General features: G+C 44.2%; 2 protein-coding genes across 9 annotated transcripts in view; one reads left to right on the top strand and one right to left on the bottom strand.

Moving 5' to 3' along the window:
* IP6K1 (inositol hexakisphosphate kinase 1) overlaps positions 1 to 5,988 on the top strand; it is a 30,997-nt gene extending 25,009 nt beyond the window's left edge. For all 3 annotated transcript variants that reach the window (XM_081900335.1, XM_081900334.1, XM_081900336.1), the window contains exon 6: positions 346 to 5,988. In XM_081900335.1, coding sequence (XP_081756461.1) covers positions 346 to 852 — 507 coding nt within the window. In that variant the 3' untranslated portion in view covers positions 853 to 5,988. The remainder of the gene's footprint in view (positions 1 to 345) is intronic.
* A 560-nt stretch (positions 5,989 to 6,548) lies between these two features.
* Positions 6,549 to 12,848, bottom strand: LOC309363875 (nicolin-1-like). Of its 6 annotated transcripts, none has more exons than XM_081900391.1 (7): positions 12,358 to 12,848; positions 10,415 to 10,603; positions 8,931 to 9,044; positions 8,590 to 8,762; positions 8,194 to 8,265; positions 7,328 to 7,428; positions 6,549 to 7,082 (listed from the first exon to the last, which is right to left on the bottom strand). In XM_081900391.1, exons 1-6 carry the CDS (start codon positions 12,484 to 12,486, stop codon positions 7,374 to 7,376), a joined length of 732 nt encoding a protein of 243 aa, XP_081756517.1. In that variant the 5' UTR covers positions 12,487 to 12,848; the 3' UTR covers positions 6,549 to 7,082; positions 7,328 to 7,373. The 6 variants fall into 6 exon arrangements, with proteins under 6 accessions (XP_081756517.1, XP_081756518.1, XP_081756516.1 ...); XM_081900392.1 differs by having other exon boundaries at positions 6,549 to 6,757; XM_081900390.1 differs by lacking the exon at positions 7,328 to 7,428.
* Positions 12,849 to 14,704: the final 1,856 nt, after the last annotated feature.

The raw sequence follows: 14,704 nt of genomic DNA, 5'->3' as shown, positions 1-14,704 counted from the left end.
TTTGAGGATACAACAAAGGCACACTGTTGAGGTTTACCATTTTTAATTTGGCTGCTAGTCCACTTTTCCCTCTTTAAGTGTGCTTGAGTCCTGCTCCACTTTGGTTGTTCTGACTCTGGAATGTGTCCTAACCTATGGAGAACTGAGTCCTTGTAATGTTTTAATTTGGCACAGCAGGGACTAGAACTAGTTTGATGCTTCTTTTTTTAACAATTCTCATGACGATGCAAAGGCTTCCATGAGCTACTGCAGAAAAGCATAGCTGATCATTACTGCTTTGTAGCTTCATGCAGTACACGTTTGACTGTTGTTTGTAGACTAATGTATGACTTTTTTCTATCGTAGGTATATCAGCTGGATACAGGCCATTATTTGTGCAGGAATAAATACTACGGCAGAGGTCTTTCCATTGAGGGTTTTCGCAATGCCCTCTACCAGTATCTGCACAATGGAGTAGAGCTACGAAAGGACCTGTTTGAGCCCATCCTTAGCAAACTGCAAAGCCTGAAGTCTGTACTGGAGAGGCAGGCCTCCTATCGCTTCTACTCCAGCTCCTTGCTCATCATCTATGATGGGAAGGACAACCGGTCGGAGACATATATGGAGCGCAGGGCAGAGATGCGCCTGAAACAAGTGGACATCTCTCTCCCAGAGAGCCTACAAGATGCCAGCAGCACAGAGGCAGTCAGTTTCCAGCCCAAGGTAGATGTACGTATGATAGACTTTGCACACAGCACATTCAAAGGCTTTCGAGATGATCCCACTGTACATGATGGCCCTGACATGGGGTATGTGTTTGGACTAGAGAGCCTTATCAACATAATGGAACAGATGCGGGATGAGAACCAGTAGCCTTGGGCTGGGCTCCTCAAGTTTGTCCCTCATTGATAGAAACAGACAGGACCACCACCCCTACAGAAAAAGCAGACTGCTGCTTTGAAAATATTCTGTTGCTCCAGTGTGTTTAACATCAAAGGACACAATATCCTGGACGATCCTGGCAAAATGGCTTTGACTATCCTGGCCTGGACTTCTTGCAGGAGAAACAAACCCCATGGACCCCAGTATTGGGCATTTATATCAAGGGCGTTGCATTTGTTCAATACAGCCCTGTGATCATGTCTGTTAGGAATGTGGAGACTGACCCCATGGGAAAGAAGAGGGGTGATGGTCTAGTGGTGTAGATTTTGGGATTCCAGTGTCCCTCTTCCTTGTCAGCCTTCCATCGAGAACCAGTGGTTTGAACCTCTCTTCTTTTGTTTGGAAAGGGCATTCAGATACAAGCTAACATTACTTATGGGGCTGATCAAGGCACACGATTTGCACATACTCCTCTCTGCTGTTGCTGCCCCTGAGCAGTTGTGAGAGACTCTTCTAGAGGGTACAGATGATACTTCATTTATCTTCCTCAATCTGGGCATTATCAGATCATCCCAAATGGGGAAATAAATGACCAAAGGAAAACTAGTGCAGTGCTTTAATGGTTTTGCTTTGCACCCCATTGATGAAGCTGGCCTACCTCCCTTCACCATTTCCTGCACATTGATAGAAACTCTCCAAATTCCAGAAAGGCCCAGTCAGGTGTTCACAATGCTGCCTTGGTCAAGAACTTCATGGGAGAGTTCAGCTGGCTAAGGATAGTGTTAATAGCACATTCATGTTGATCCCTTGCTGCTTTTGTGAAACTAATGATGTTTATCAGGTGCCAACTCCCCCTCACCCCACCCATGCGTCTTTCCATTTTGTAGATAAAATAGTCTCTTTTCCGACCTTGTTCAGATACAAGCACCATATTTTGTTGCAGTTTTCCTTTCTTCTTCCTTCCAGGGAGGCTTCCTAGCAAGACAGCACACTTCCATACATGTTCCGCCCACAATAATAAAATACTTGTGTGGGGTAATTGATGAGAAAAGTAGGTGTCTTTATTTTCAGAAACTGTCCTGATTTGTGGAGGGAAGCGTCTGTCTGGCTTTTAATGTATTGCCACCTGTGCTTGTTTTCACCTCAGGGAGTTGGTGTTTCCAGCCTTGTTCCTCCACTTTGTGACGGGTTGAATGCTGCTGTGCCACGTTCTGGCCCCACATACGTAAATGGGATTCTGTTGCGTGGGCTGAGGTGTTGGTGGCTTGTAGCATTAATCTTGACAGCATTAGTTCACTGTGTGATTAATCACAATTTGCAGCTCTTGGTGGCAGTGGTGGCCCTAAGTGCTGTTCTGTGGACCTTGGAGTCTAGTTGCTCTAATTAGGACCAGGCCTAGTATACACAAATGCACTAGACTTCTTGGGCATGCACTTTGTTGGGGAGGCGATTTACTACCATAGGGAACTAATGGCAAGGCATTAAAGTTGAGTACAATTGTCGTAAACCTCTACAACTAGATGCTCTTGTAATGGGTTAGCATTTGCCCCAAAGCTCCTGTGCTGAATCTGTGCCTCCCTTTTGGGCGAGTATGAACTTCACAGGTTTGTCTTGAAAGTATTGGTTCTTTCATCGAGCTGCTGATGGAACTGCCTCTCGTGCCAGCAGGTATTTGCAGTTGACCCAGTGCTGAATGTTCTGAAGGGCAGGTGGGGGAGCAACCGTTGTGCATTGACCAATTTAGAAATTAGTATTAGATATTGCCTCTGTAACGAGAGGCATTTTCACAGGGAAAAGAGCAATGCCATTTCCCCAACGTTATATTTGATTCCCAGAATTTAAGGGAACGGGTTTGCTTTCTATTGAGCCTAGCTTTTGAAGTCTTCAGAATGGTTTTGAGGGATCACAATTTTGGTATTGTTTCGGTTAAACAGGATCTTTCAATATTGTTTTGAAGTTTTTAACTTTGTAATCTTTATCCCTCTACCAGCTACTTAAGTAACACTGAAAATACAGAAAATCACTCTAAAGAGTCGTCTTCTTCCTGTTCTAATGATTGCACCATTTTGATATTTTTTTTCATTTAAAAAAAAATCTGGACCATTCTGAACTTCTCATCATAAGTTTCAGAGCTTGTAAATAGCATTTCTCCTTCCTTTTGCCAGGTTTTGTTTTCATGTTGCTAATAACTGTTTGCTCCGTAAAGAACCAAAAATATTAAAGGACTTGGTTTTGTTGGTATTTTAGCATTGTGGTTAGTTTTCAGACAGTGTAACTGCAAAGCACAGTCTTGTTCAATAGCAATAAGCTTTCCAAGTTCATTTCTTTAACTTCAAGTTAAGCAACGGGACGTGGATGTGACTGTTCTTCATACTTGAGCACCTTGCATGTCTGAAGGGATTTGCCTTTTCCTAGTAGAGGTCTGCTTGCCACCAGCTCAGAGTACAAATTGAACTAATTTGACTAACATGCTCCTCTATTTGATGCAAGCCTGTATGTTGCCTCTTGCAGGGCTGTTTGTGCCTGCATGTGCACACACGTGATTGTGTGTAGTCTGTTGGTGTTAGAGTAGCTGAAATTGAGATGTGCTGGCAAAACTCTGTACGGAAGCATCTAGAGGGTTTGTTAGAGAAGTACCCATGCTGTCAGGGCAGATAAATTTAAATGGATTTTGTTGCAGAGAGTTATTTCTAAGCCATCCCTTTGGGCGTGCAGCAAAAATCAGTTTCCGCAGCTTGACATTTGCTTTCGATTGAAAGCAACTCTGCAGAGTAAAAGTGCCTTCTAAAAGGCACCAAGAAAAACATGACAGAGCAGAAGGTATGAACTAGAATTTGCCTTCAGCATCTCTCTTTCCAACTGTTTGGTTAACTGTTTGTTCAAACTTGCATCTTGCCAGAGAAAAAGGTCTCTGGTCTCAGGCAAGCAGGTCACACATGTTTGAGTGCATCCCCTTTGCCCTCTTCTGCCCTGAAACAAAAGGAATTGAATCTACCCAAAACAAGCTAGTTTGTCTAATGGCTTTTGTACAGTACATTGTCCCACTCTGTTTTGATATATAAATGGGGCAATGTATTTACAAAGGTAGACCCAGCATTTGTTGTTACACTGCAGCCATTCACCTTGCCATAAAGGCACCTGTCATTGGACACAATCATGCAAACATGCCACTTCCCTGTTCTACCTCATTATCTGTAAAATCCTTCAAGATAATTAGGCTTATTATTTCATTTTAGGGGTGTTGTTACAGAACTGGAAGCTGTATTGCAAGTGTCATGAAGTTCTCGAGAATAATTTTGCAAAATAAAATAGCTGAAGATGACATGGGGTTAGCTTTGAGGAACTAAACATAAAGCAACTTGACTATTTTCACCTGTAGTTTCAGGCTGGGATGTCGCTTTTTAGTAGTTTTTAGCTCATTAAAATGCCTAGACAAGGGCGAGTGGTGAGAGACTGAGCATACGGCTTTTGTAAAGCAGGTGCTGCTCTGGACGCTGGGTCCAACAAAGCCATTTTGTATGCATTGTATACATTCAGGTCCTCTGCTGGACACTCATGTAAATAATCCTTCCAGCCTGTTCCTCCTGGAGCAGCGCATCCTGTTTGTTGCCCTTACAGCTTGCTGACACTTTATGTCCAGTAGTGTTGATTCCTTTAGCAGGACTTTGCACGTACTGTGTAGTTGCCTTCATGTAGACGATGAATCAGCTTTTCAGCCTTCTGGAATACATAGCCAGCTATCTCTCTAGCAATACATAGGAACTGCTAGTGTTGGTGAATGCACACTGTAAGGGGTTCCTTTTCATTAAGGGCCAAATGAGAGTTCACCAGATAAGCACTTGGATTTATTTTGTATTGGTGGCAGCTGCTGCCTTGAAAGTGTCTCTTCCTCCTCACCTAGAGGTTATTACTGCACTGTGCTTTTTGTCAATAACTGATCTTGCCCTTTCAGTTGGAATAGGAGCCACCTTTTCTTTACTAGCACCTTTGTAGCCTGGACCTGCTGCATGACATTTCAGAAATATCGGCTCAAATATTTCCCTATGAATGATGGAGAGTTGCACTTTGGATAATGTTCAGTCTAGATGACCCCAAAGAAGGCCCACTGTGTGTCACACGGGGAAGGTATTCAACTCTTAACCATATCCGTTCCTGCACCTGAAGGAAGTCTGTGGAAGAAATGTAGCCGGGCTTCTGTTGAAAGAGGCTGAATGTCAGTTTCAATTTCCCTAGCCTAACACACATGCAGCTATGTTTCCATATCAATCCTGCCCCTCTTCAGAGGACCAAACCACAAATCAGACCAGATCACATTTGCCTGCCTGCCTGCCTGCTGCTTACAGGTTGGGTTTGATGTGTAGTTTTAGGTCAGAAGTACTAGTTTCTGCTTGGGGGCGGGGGGAGATGCTTTAGCTAGCCAGTTATCTCACTGAGAGTTACACCAGCAACTTGCCATGAACCCTTGGAGTGCACCTGAATACACATTTTGCTGCTATTGGTATAAAAATGTGGAGGTGCAATCTGGGGGCATATGCTGCTCTGCACAAGTGCAAGGGAACCTGCTTTTATTGCTTGCTGTGAAAGGGTCACCACAGAATATTATGACCATTTGGGTTTAAAAGAAGAGACAAGCTTTGGTGGTTTAATGGACTGTTTTTGACTGTGGGGAGAGAGACTATAGGCCTATGTATTTTGCTTGTTTTACAGCAAGTCTGGAAAGAGTCATCCAAGTCAGGTTCAGACTTTGGTTGGTTGTATTTGTACTTACTATTGCATGCTTATCTCAGGAGCAAAATGTTTTTTATACTTTGAAAAGTCTAGGTGCAGAATGGTCTCTATGAGAACTGCCAGAAAGGGAAGAAATGTTACTATGAGAGCAGGGAGCAGTACTGCACCCTACAGGAATGGTTCCTATCTGTCCATTTTGACTTGTCTGGGAGGGACGCAGCATTGCATTACAAACTTCTTGTATATTTTTCATAGTCTATTCCAGTGCCATTTTGTTGGGCCAAGTCAAGCTTTTGGGCATGAGAAATAACAGTATCTGTACTCCATACACTGCATCCCTAGCTCTCCTGTTGTGTATAAAAAGTCCTATGTGTATATAAATAAACTGCTAGACATTTAGCTGAGGGACAAGTGTCTTTTATGGGTCTCTCTCACTCCACCGGGCTTAATAACCTAGTTCACATTATTAATTGAATTTATATACCACCCTATACCCGGAGGCCTCAGGGCGGTTCACAGAATAAAATCAAAATGTAAAACCACAAAATACATAATCAAGTGCATAGCCATCCCAGTATGGCTGGGTCTGGGAAGAACGGGTGCAAGATGGATGTGAATTTGACTGCCTAGGGAACTGCATGAGATTACACACAATCATGAAATCTCTGGCTGGGTTTCTTTCACTTTAACATATTTTCTGTTTCTTCCTCCAGTTTTGTAAGACTTTAGGAGATTACTTCTAGGCACTAGTACTTGTTATTTTGCCCTTGGGGGAAAATGTTATTTTAATGGGGCTCATCTCACACAAAGCTGAGTTAAAAATGGTTCACAAATGTCAGTTGCTTAATGTAAATATTTAGTCCATGTTCAACTGCAAATACAGCCTTACTAAACTGAAGTTATGTTCGAGCAGTTCCCATTATTATTTCAAAACTATTTTTAAAAAGTTAGTCTGGAAACAAGCTTAATAAATGCATTTATTTAGCAACTCACACCATTAACATTCCTTTCTACTTTTGTGGCTGCACCAAGAGAAAGTGCTTTCAAATTTGGAGAAAAGAACAAAGGATGTGACTAAAGCATGGAAGACGTGGGATAAATCAGCTAATGTTGAGCTATTCTGTGAAGCTGGACGCATTTCTCTGCTGTAGTAAGGGACTTTATGGAACTGCAAAAGCATATCCAGAAGAGTAGTCAGAAAGAGTTCAGCTGATGAAACCCCAGAAAGGAACATAAGATACAACTCATTCTTTTCTTGCACTAAATTATACAACCTTTCAAATGGCAAGGTCCTCCAGATCCACTGGATGAGGCTACATCTAGCAACTCTAAAAGGGGAAGGAAACCAACATGGATGGATTCCTCATCTTTTTCTAGTAGCATCTTTGCACCAATCTGCATACAACAGTGCTATTCCTAAGAAATGTGCCAGGTTCTAGTGCTTGGAAAACTTGTGTGTAGGAGAAGAGGCTACTATAATAACAGCCATCCACCTGAAACAAAAACACAAACAGTAGTCAATTTTTGCAAAAACACTGCAAGTTTAAAGAGTAGGAGCTGAGCATTCTCCCTTTCCCTTTGTGAATCTTTCCTTTTAGTGATTCCTAGGAAGCTCAGTGACGTATTTCACAGCTATGCATGTTGCAACTTAAAGCCCAGCCAACATCAGAAATCCCTTCAATGAATACCTGCTGCACCTTACTTTTCTGGTAGAAAATCGAAACAGTTGTCAACTAACATTGAAATGCCTGATCTGCACTGCTGGCTGGTTTGAAGTATCTCCGCTAGCACCCACATTTACTGGACTTCTGAAAACTCTTGGTTAGCATTGGGGAACGCCTGAAAGGAAGAGACTGTTGTTGAGAAGGGCAGCAATTTATCTCCTACCTGGTTCAACTACCACCCCAACAGTTGATGCGTCTCACATTACTGCTATGATTCTGTGTGAATATAGCATGCCACATGGGATGCAGTGTTCAGCTTCCTGAGAATGTTTTTTTTTTCCTTATAAGAGCAAATTTCCAACCCTTATGACTGTGAAGATATACTCTGAAAGTGAACTCGCGATTTCCAGTAGCTACAGGTTAAGGTTCCAGTAGATTGCATGGTTCCTTAGCCTACTTACAAAGTCAGGATACATTATGCAAAATAGAAAATATAAAGCAGCATTTGAAAAATAAAATGTCATGCAAATATACATATTTTATGTAGGTTAAAAGATTTACCTTCTTGGGATGCTGAACTTTTTGCCCATCAGTAATGGTCAAGTCCTGACTAACAACTGATCTGTGTGCTATATGGCACACAGATTTTTCTAGTCTTTCTACAGATGGGGTCTCCAATTTGGTGCCTATGCCCCCCATATATTAAATGAGGGGGTTTTGCATTTTTGTTTTGAAGCCTGTTTTGTCTTATGTTCATCTGGGGACTGTGTAGGCTTTTTGCCTATTGCTAGGGGAGAGGTTTCTGAACATTGCACATTCTTCCATGCAATGGACATTTTGTGCCCACAAGTTTTTCAAGATTTCCAACTATGTCCCCGGGTCCAGACATTTTGAGACCTCTTTTCTAAGCTAAGTGTCCTATTTTACTGACTCTACTTACCAAACAAAGGTTTCCTGGCCAGACTTTGGGTGATGGATGTTGGAGTCAGACAGACAAACCTTTCTGCAAGTTCTACAGTGGGTTAAAAGACAAAACAAAGTTGGGGGGGAACCCTCCTCTCCCCCTGCCCCTCGCCCTGGGTAGGTCAACAAACTACTGCCAATCTTCATCTTGACTTGCAGACCAGCTTGCCTGCATGGGAAAGGGATTTCCAGGCATGTGTCAAACAAAACCTGAACCTAATTTATGTATGTGCCCCTAAGATCAATGAGGGCTGCTTTGGAAATGATTTCATAGAATCACGGAGTTGGAAGGGACCTCAGATGCCAACAAATCCAGCTTCCTTCTGATGCAGGAAATCTACAAGTTTCCACTCGCAGACAGGCAGACACATACCTCCAAACCGCTTTCTTGTCTTTCCTAGTATCACAAATACAGAGAAGTGGTATTGCTGGGTGCTCTGATGTAGCTGCTTGATGTTCCTGATGCCACTGCAAATCTTTGCTGATGCCATCCAGTGTAGGTAAGAGAGAGAGTTGGCCTGGCAACCATGGATCACAGCTAGGGATCTAGGTGTTGCAGAGAGAGACTAACATCAGCTAACCATCTTGGCTCCCTCTGAAGAATATTATATTTAGTCCCAGCCTCTGCTGTTAGTTCATTTGTTGTAATACACGGGGAACACTGGCCCTGCAGATCTGGGAAAGAGTGCCTGAAGGAGATGGCAATGTACACACCTCTTGGTCTCCAGGGCAGAGCTGTAGCTCTTCAATACTGAAACGCAGCCATGTTGGAGAGGGCTGGCGCAGAATCAACCGCATGGCAATCGCCCGATCAACACTGCAAAGCATCTGAAAGAATTAATGTATGCTGTTAAAAAAATGAACACCTGCAACAACTGCTGACAAGACACTTGAAACAAGACAATGTATTGAGTCATTGCAGGTGCTGGAGTTCCTTCGGTCCATTTATGAAGTGGTAAGGTGGCGCTGTGGGTTAAAGCCTCAGCGCCTAGGACTTGCTGATCGAAAGGTCGGCGGTTCGAATCCCTGCAGCGGGGTGCGCTCCTGCTGCTCGGTCCCAGCGCCTGCCAACCTAGCAGTTCGAAAGCACCTCCGGGTGCAAGTAGATAAATAGGGACCGCTTACCAGCGGGAAGGTAAACGGCGTTTCCGTGTGCAGCTCTGGCTTGCCAGAGCAGCGATGTCACGCTGGCCATGTGACCCGGAAGTGTCTCCGGACAGCGCTGGCCCCTGGCCTCTTAAGTGAGATGGGCGCACAACCCCAGAGTCTGTCAAGACTGGCCCGTACGGGCAGGGGTACCTTTACCTTTACCTTAAGAGTGCTGGACTAGGACTGTTCAAATCTGTACTCAGCCATGAGACTCACTGGGTTACCTTGGGAGAATGATTATTTCTCAGCATCTTCTACATCACAGGGCTGTTGTGAGGATGGAGAGAAAGTCTGGCTTTATTAGCTGCCCTAAGAGCACTTATGCTGAGGTGCAGTAAGAATCACTTCATAAATAGATGCATGGATAAGCCTAGTGCATAGTCCTAAGAGCTGTATCAGAAACCACCTGGCCTAATAAGTTACAAATGGTTGGCATTAATGGACAATATATTGTTCAAGAATAGAACTGGAAAACATTTTCAAGGGAGAAGCTTTTGCTGTAAGTTGTATCTTCACCATTCCCTCAGAAGTTTTTCTTAAAGCTAAAGGGGATGTAGGAGTAGTTACTAATGGCACTGGCAGTCCCCATCTACTAAGTAGTGTGGGGGAGGGGAGTGGGAAATCTGGACATAAACACTGCACTTATCCCATATCAATAATTAAACTTTTTTGAGGATGTTTAACGTACAGTTCCTATAAGTGTGGGGAACAAGAGCCAGCTGTAGTGAAAGTACAAAGGAACACAGGATTCAGAATAAAAGCTGCTTGGTAAGTAGTGCTCTAGGGGCTCAACTTTGCACTTTGTTCCCAACTGCTCCACCTCTGTAGCAGCCACAGCTGAGGCATCCTCCTGTAAAAGCACTGTCTTGAAAAGGGAGCTTCGTCAGATTTTAGATCTTGCATTTCAAGTGCAGTATCAGTTACCACAGAGATTGCTCCCTAGAGAAAAAGACTGCAGTCTGCCAAGTGAGCTGCTTATAAATGAATAGAAAGGAAGCAATACACTGGCCTTTCGCCTCCAACTCCCAGTGGAGCCCGGTTATCCTAACCTGATTCCTGGAGAAACAGAAGTAATCCTGGGAGCCTTCCTCTGTGTGTGGGTTGGGCATCAGGCAATAATTACGTAAGCAGGTGACCCAGCTGGAGCGGCTTTTGCTTCCCTTGTTCGTGAAGTTTTGTTGCTGCATCCGCACAGTCAAGAAAGCTGTGTAATAATTCCTGAACACAATTTCCTGTAACTGAAAACAAGGCTGTCAGTTAATTACACAGCTCCCTCTGCATAAAATAATTATTAACAAGCAAGCAGCCTGTGCCTTACATTTAGAAAATCAAAATCAAAACAGCAACCAACTGTGCAAAGAGTAACAGCAGAACTTGATGGAAATGCTTTTCTGCTGTAACTTCCATTGTACTGGGCTTAAAATGGTGAAAACTGGAGAGTGGGTGCTAGAGCAGAAATATCCACCCTCCAGTCACCCCAAGCATTCTATCCAGGACTTGTACCTTCTCAAGAGAAAAGATGGAGGGTAAGCAGTAAGAGAACACAAGGTCAGCTACCTGAGGGCTTTTTGCTGCTGAAGCAATTTCAGAAAAATGTCGTTTGACAATTCTTAATGCTTATGTTGATGGTTGTTCAACTGAACCAGACAACTCTATGGAAGAGGACATTCCTGGGTCTACTGTTTCAGGTAGGTTGGGTAATATTTGCTGCATTCACAAGCCAGTAGCTGTAGTGGGTAAACTGTTTTTCTTAGGACAGGAGTGGCTAATCTTTATTTTCCCATAGGAGCTGAATTTACCATTAGCTAACCCTCTGGCTGTTGGCCAGTGGTGGGTGTCATGAAAAGTAGATAGTCTTGTACACATACTCTAGCATGCACACACACATTATACTAACAGACAGCCCCAGCCGATCCATGCAGCTCAACTGAGAAAGGACACTATTGAAACCTCTCTGCACATTAAATAATAGATCTGATGACCAGGAAGATAGTAAAAAGTTCTGCAGGTCAGGGCGGTGAGTTAATTGTGGAGCTCGGTCATCCAGTTCTGCTTTGGAAAATAACCTGAAATATGTCGTCATTTGATTTTGAAGTTCAATATCCTGCTACTATCCTTTATCTTCCCATAATCAAGTAAGTTTATCCACAACTGAATGATGGGTTGGAGATGGTTCTGAGAGATCAGCCTCTTGCATGAGATGTGTTATAAGGGGGCGGGGATGTAGTAGTAGTTGTAATAATAATAGTAATAATAATAATAATAATTGCCACAAGTGTGACTTGACTTGTCATTTATACCAGCACTACTCTGCCAACAGACTAGGTGGCGGTGGGGAGACATGTTCTCAGTAATACTGCCTGTGCTTTGCTGATCTAATGTACACCCAACTGCTGTTTTTCCCCTGAACTTTAGCAGTGGAGTCATTGGGGGTGGGGGTCTTGTGCAAATCAGTGTCTCAACATCAATTCCACATCTACACTGTGAAAGGCAGGGACCAATTTCACAAGCTTATTAGGAAAATAAGGAGTGACAGGTATCACTCCTGAACATGAAGTCAGATTGAGTGCTATGAAGAAGGGAAGATGGAAGCATCTCTGTGTCCCTGAGGGCCTTCCTAAGTCATTTGCTGTACAATACATCTGTTATGACATTTGCTCCACTCGAACTCCCCTGCCTGTATGGTTTTTTTAAAAAATGACATTTCCCCCGTAATATTTTGTCACTGGGAAAATGAGGTTTCCTCTCCCTCTACTATCACCATTGAGTGCTGTGTAATATGCGGGGGGGGGGGCTGCTAAGATGAGCAGGGCCGTAAGCTTGATGGATGAAAGAGAGCGAGAGAGACCACGTTTTGGGCGCAGAAGATCCAGGATCCACCGGAATCTCCAACGGAAAAAATCTTCAGCTTCTCGCTCCCTACTCAGGGACGCGAAGGAAAAGTCGGACCAAGATGGGACTTCGGGAGGCTGAAGGCGCCCCTCGCACTTACGAAGAAGGGCCGGCGGCGAGGCAGCAGCACGTCGATCACTGACGCACCGGATTGCCAGGACCACATTTGCCCGTCCACCTGCGCGGCGACCGCGTTTCGGACCGTGCACTGAGCAGCCTCGCGCGCCATGGCCCCTGCGAAAGCCGCCTCGGCCCCGCTTCCTTCCTTCCCTCCCGTCTCGCCGCTTTCACGGCCAAAATGGCGGCAGCGGGCGGGCGCGCCTGCCCACCCAGTGGCCTCTTGGGGGGGGGCTGCGCCCTTAAAACCCCTTTACTCAGGGGGTTGGGGGGGGGGGAGCGTTCTGGGAGCGCGCGAAACTCGCGTCCACAAACGAGCCCTGATCTGGGAAAGGAGGACGTGACGCCAAGGCGTTCGAAAGCTCCATGGAAACGACCGCGGTTCGGTCCTTTGTCCGGGAAGGGACAGTAGGCCGGAAAGGCTATTGGAGGTTGCGGGGAATTTCCGCCCGCCTATCAGGTTGCGGTGTTCGAAGTGCGGAAGCGCGAGCCGGCGTTCCTTTTACCTGGGGGGAGGGGGAATGGGCGGAAGGATACAGCGCTATTCGAATTCTCAGTACAGTACAGTAAATACGGCTTGAATTGCGCTCTTTTAAGCGGCATTTTATGAGGAGAGTTTATTCGTTTGCTCAGGAGAATGTATAAACCGCTTAATAATAATATAAATCCTCTAAGCGGTGGACATAAAAACAAAAAGACTTATCAATAAAAAACAGATTTAATAAGCAAATATATGTGCTTGGATAGGCTTTCACATACTAGCGTATGTTACACAATTACTGAGTTCAGTGTTGGGGTAATTTATTTTGGAAGGTGGCTTTTGGGGGAATTTTTTAGTCACACAAAACAACCCTCACTCGCAAATCTTGCCCCACCCCATTCTAACTGGGCAATGGCAGGCTCTGCTCCTGCACACAGGTTTTTTTGTGTGCTTTTCTGGCTGCTAAAGGATCTTTGGGAATCCTTTGCTTGAGACTGTGGAAAGCTATGCAGAACGAACAGTTCTGGACAGCAGACCAATGGCCTGAATGAACATAAAGACAGTTTTATAGAAAGTAGGGTTACGGCACAATCTGTCAACCTTTAACATGGTGCAAAACTCCCTGCTGTTGCTGCCACTAACATGGCTACTGGAATGCGTCACTGAAGTACTGTGGACTGTTCTTTCGATCCCAGGAAAGGCTGGCAGTGAAGCTGAATGAGGAGGAGGAGGAAGGAAAGCATGTTAAGTATTTGTGTAGGAGGAGGGAAAAAGAACTTCCCAGAGATGTCTGCTTTGTTAAAGGCCAACTAGACATTGCAGTCCTTCAGCTGGCACAGTAATTTGCACTTCTGAAACCCAAAGCACCTTATTTCAAAGATGATGAGATACATTAGACTACTGCAATGCACTTCACATGGGGCTACACTTGAAAAAATGTCTGGAAACAACTTTAGTGCAGATTGCCACTGGCTGGCTGTTGTATGGAATAGTAAGCGGGGAATCGTACCAACCCCATTCTCAGAGCTGGCTGTTGGTTAAAGGGATCATGACTAGTGTACAACGCTCAACATTACTTGGGACTAAAGTACTTGAAAGAGTAAAATCCAGCCCAGAGTTTGCAAACAGAGGAAGAAGCCCTGTTCAATATCCCATCTGTGAGAGTGACAAGGAGGATAGCAGAATTAGCAGGGTGTTCCTGATGGCGGTGCCCTGTTTATGGAACCCCCTCCCAGGGGAAACCAGGCAAGCCCACACTCTGGTCACAATAACATGAATTTTAAAAACTCTTTTTATTTGCCCAGACCTTTCAGAGGTAGTTTTGTGATACATTTTTGCATTGAAAGTATTAACAGCTGTTGTTTAATGATGTTTTGATTTTTGTTTTAACTTTTATTATTATTTATATTTTTATGCCATTAGTTGTCTTGGGCTCCCTTTTGGGAGGAAGAACTGACTATAAATTTGATGAAGTAAAATTACACTTCATTCCCAGTTAACTAAACACTGCTTATTAGAACATCATATGTAATAAATGGGGACCCTGATCCATCTAGCACAGGGTTGAAGAACCCCAGAAGCAGAACATGGCCCTCTAAGTCTGTCTGGTCCTTGTGATTCTCCTAAGGCTACAACCCCTTCCCAGCCACAGCTACAACTGTGCCAGCTTTGCATCTCCCTTGAGTGGTTTTGCTTGGCTGGAATGTGCCCTTGAACTCGTGATAATCATGAGCATAACCAGGATTTTTGTTAGGGGGGGCAGACTTTTGTTAGGTGGCACCACCTCATATTTTTATTGAATTGTAGTGATTTTTTTAGTGATGGGGGCAGCTGCCCCCCGTTCCCCCTT

Source organism: Podarcis melisellensis (genome assembly GCF_964234715.1).
Source record: "Podarcis melisellensis genome assembly, chromosome: 2".
NCBI lineage: Eukaryota > Metazoa > Chordata > Lepidosauria > Squamata > Lacertidae > Podarcis > Podarcis melisellensis.
This window is presented reverse-complemented; position numbering and strand designations above follow the sequence as displayed.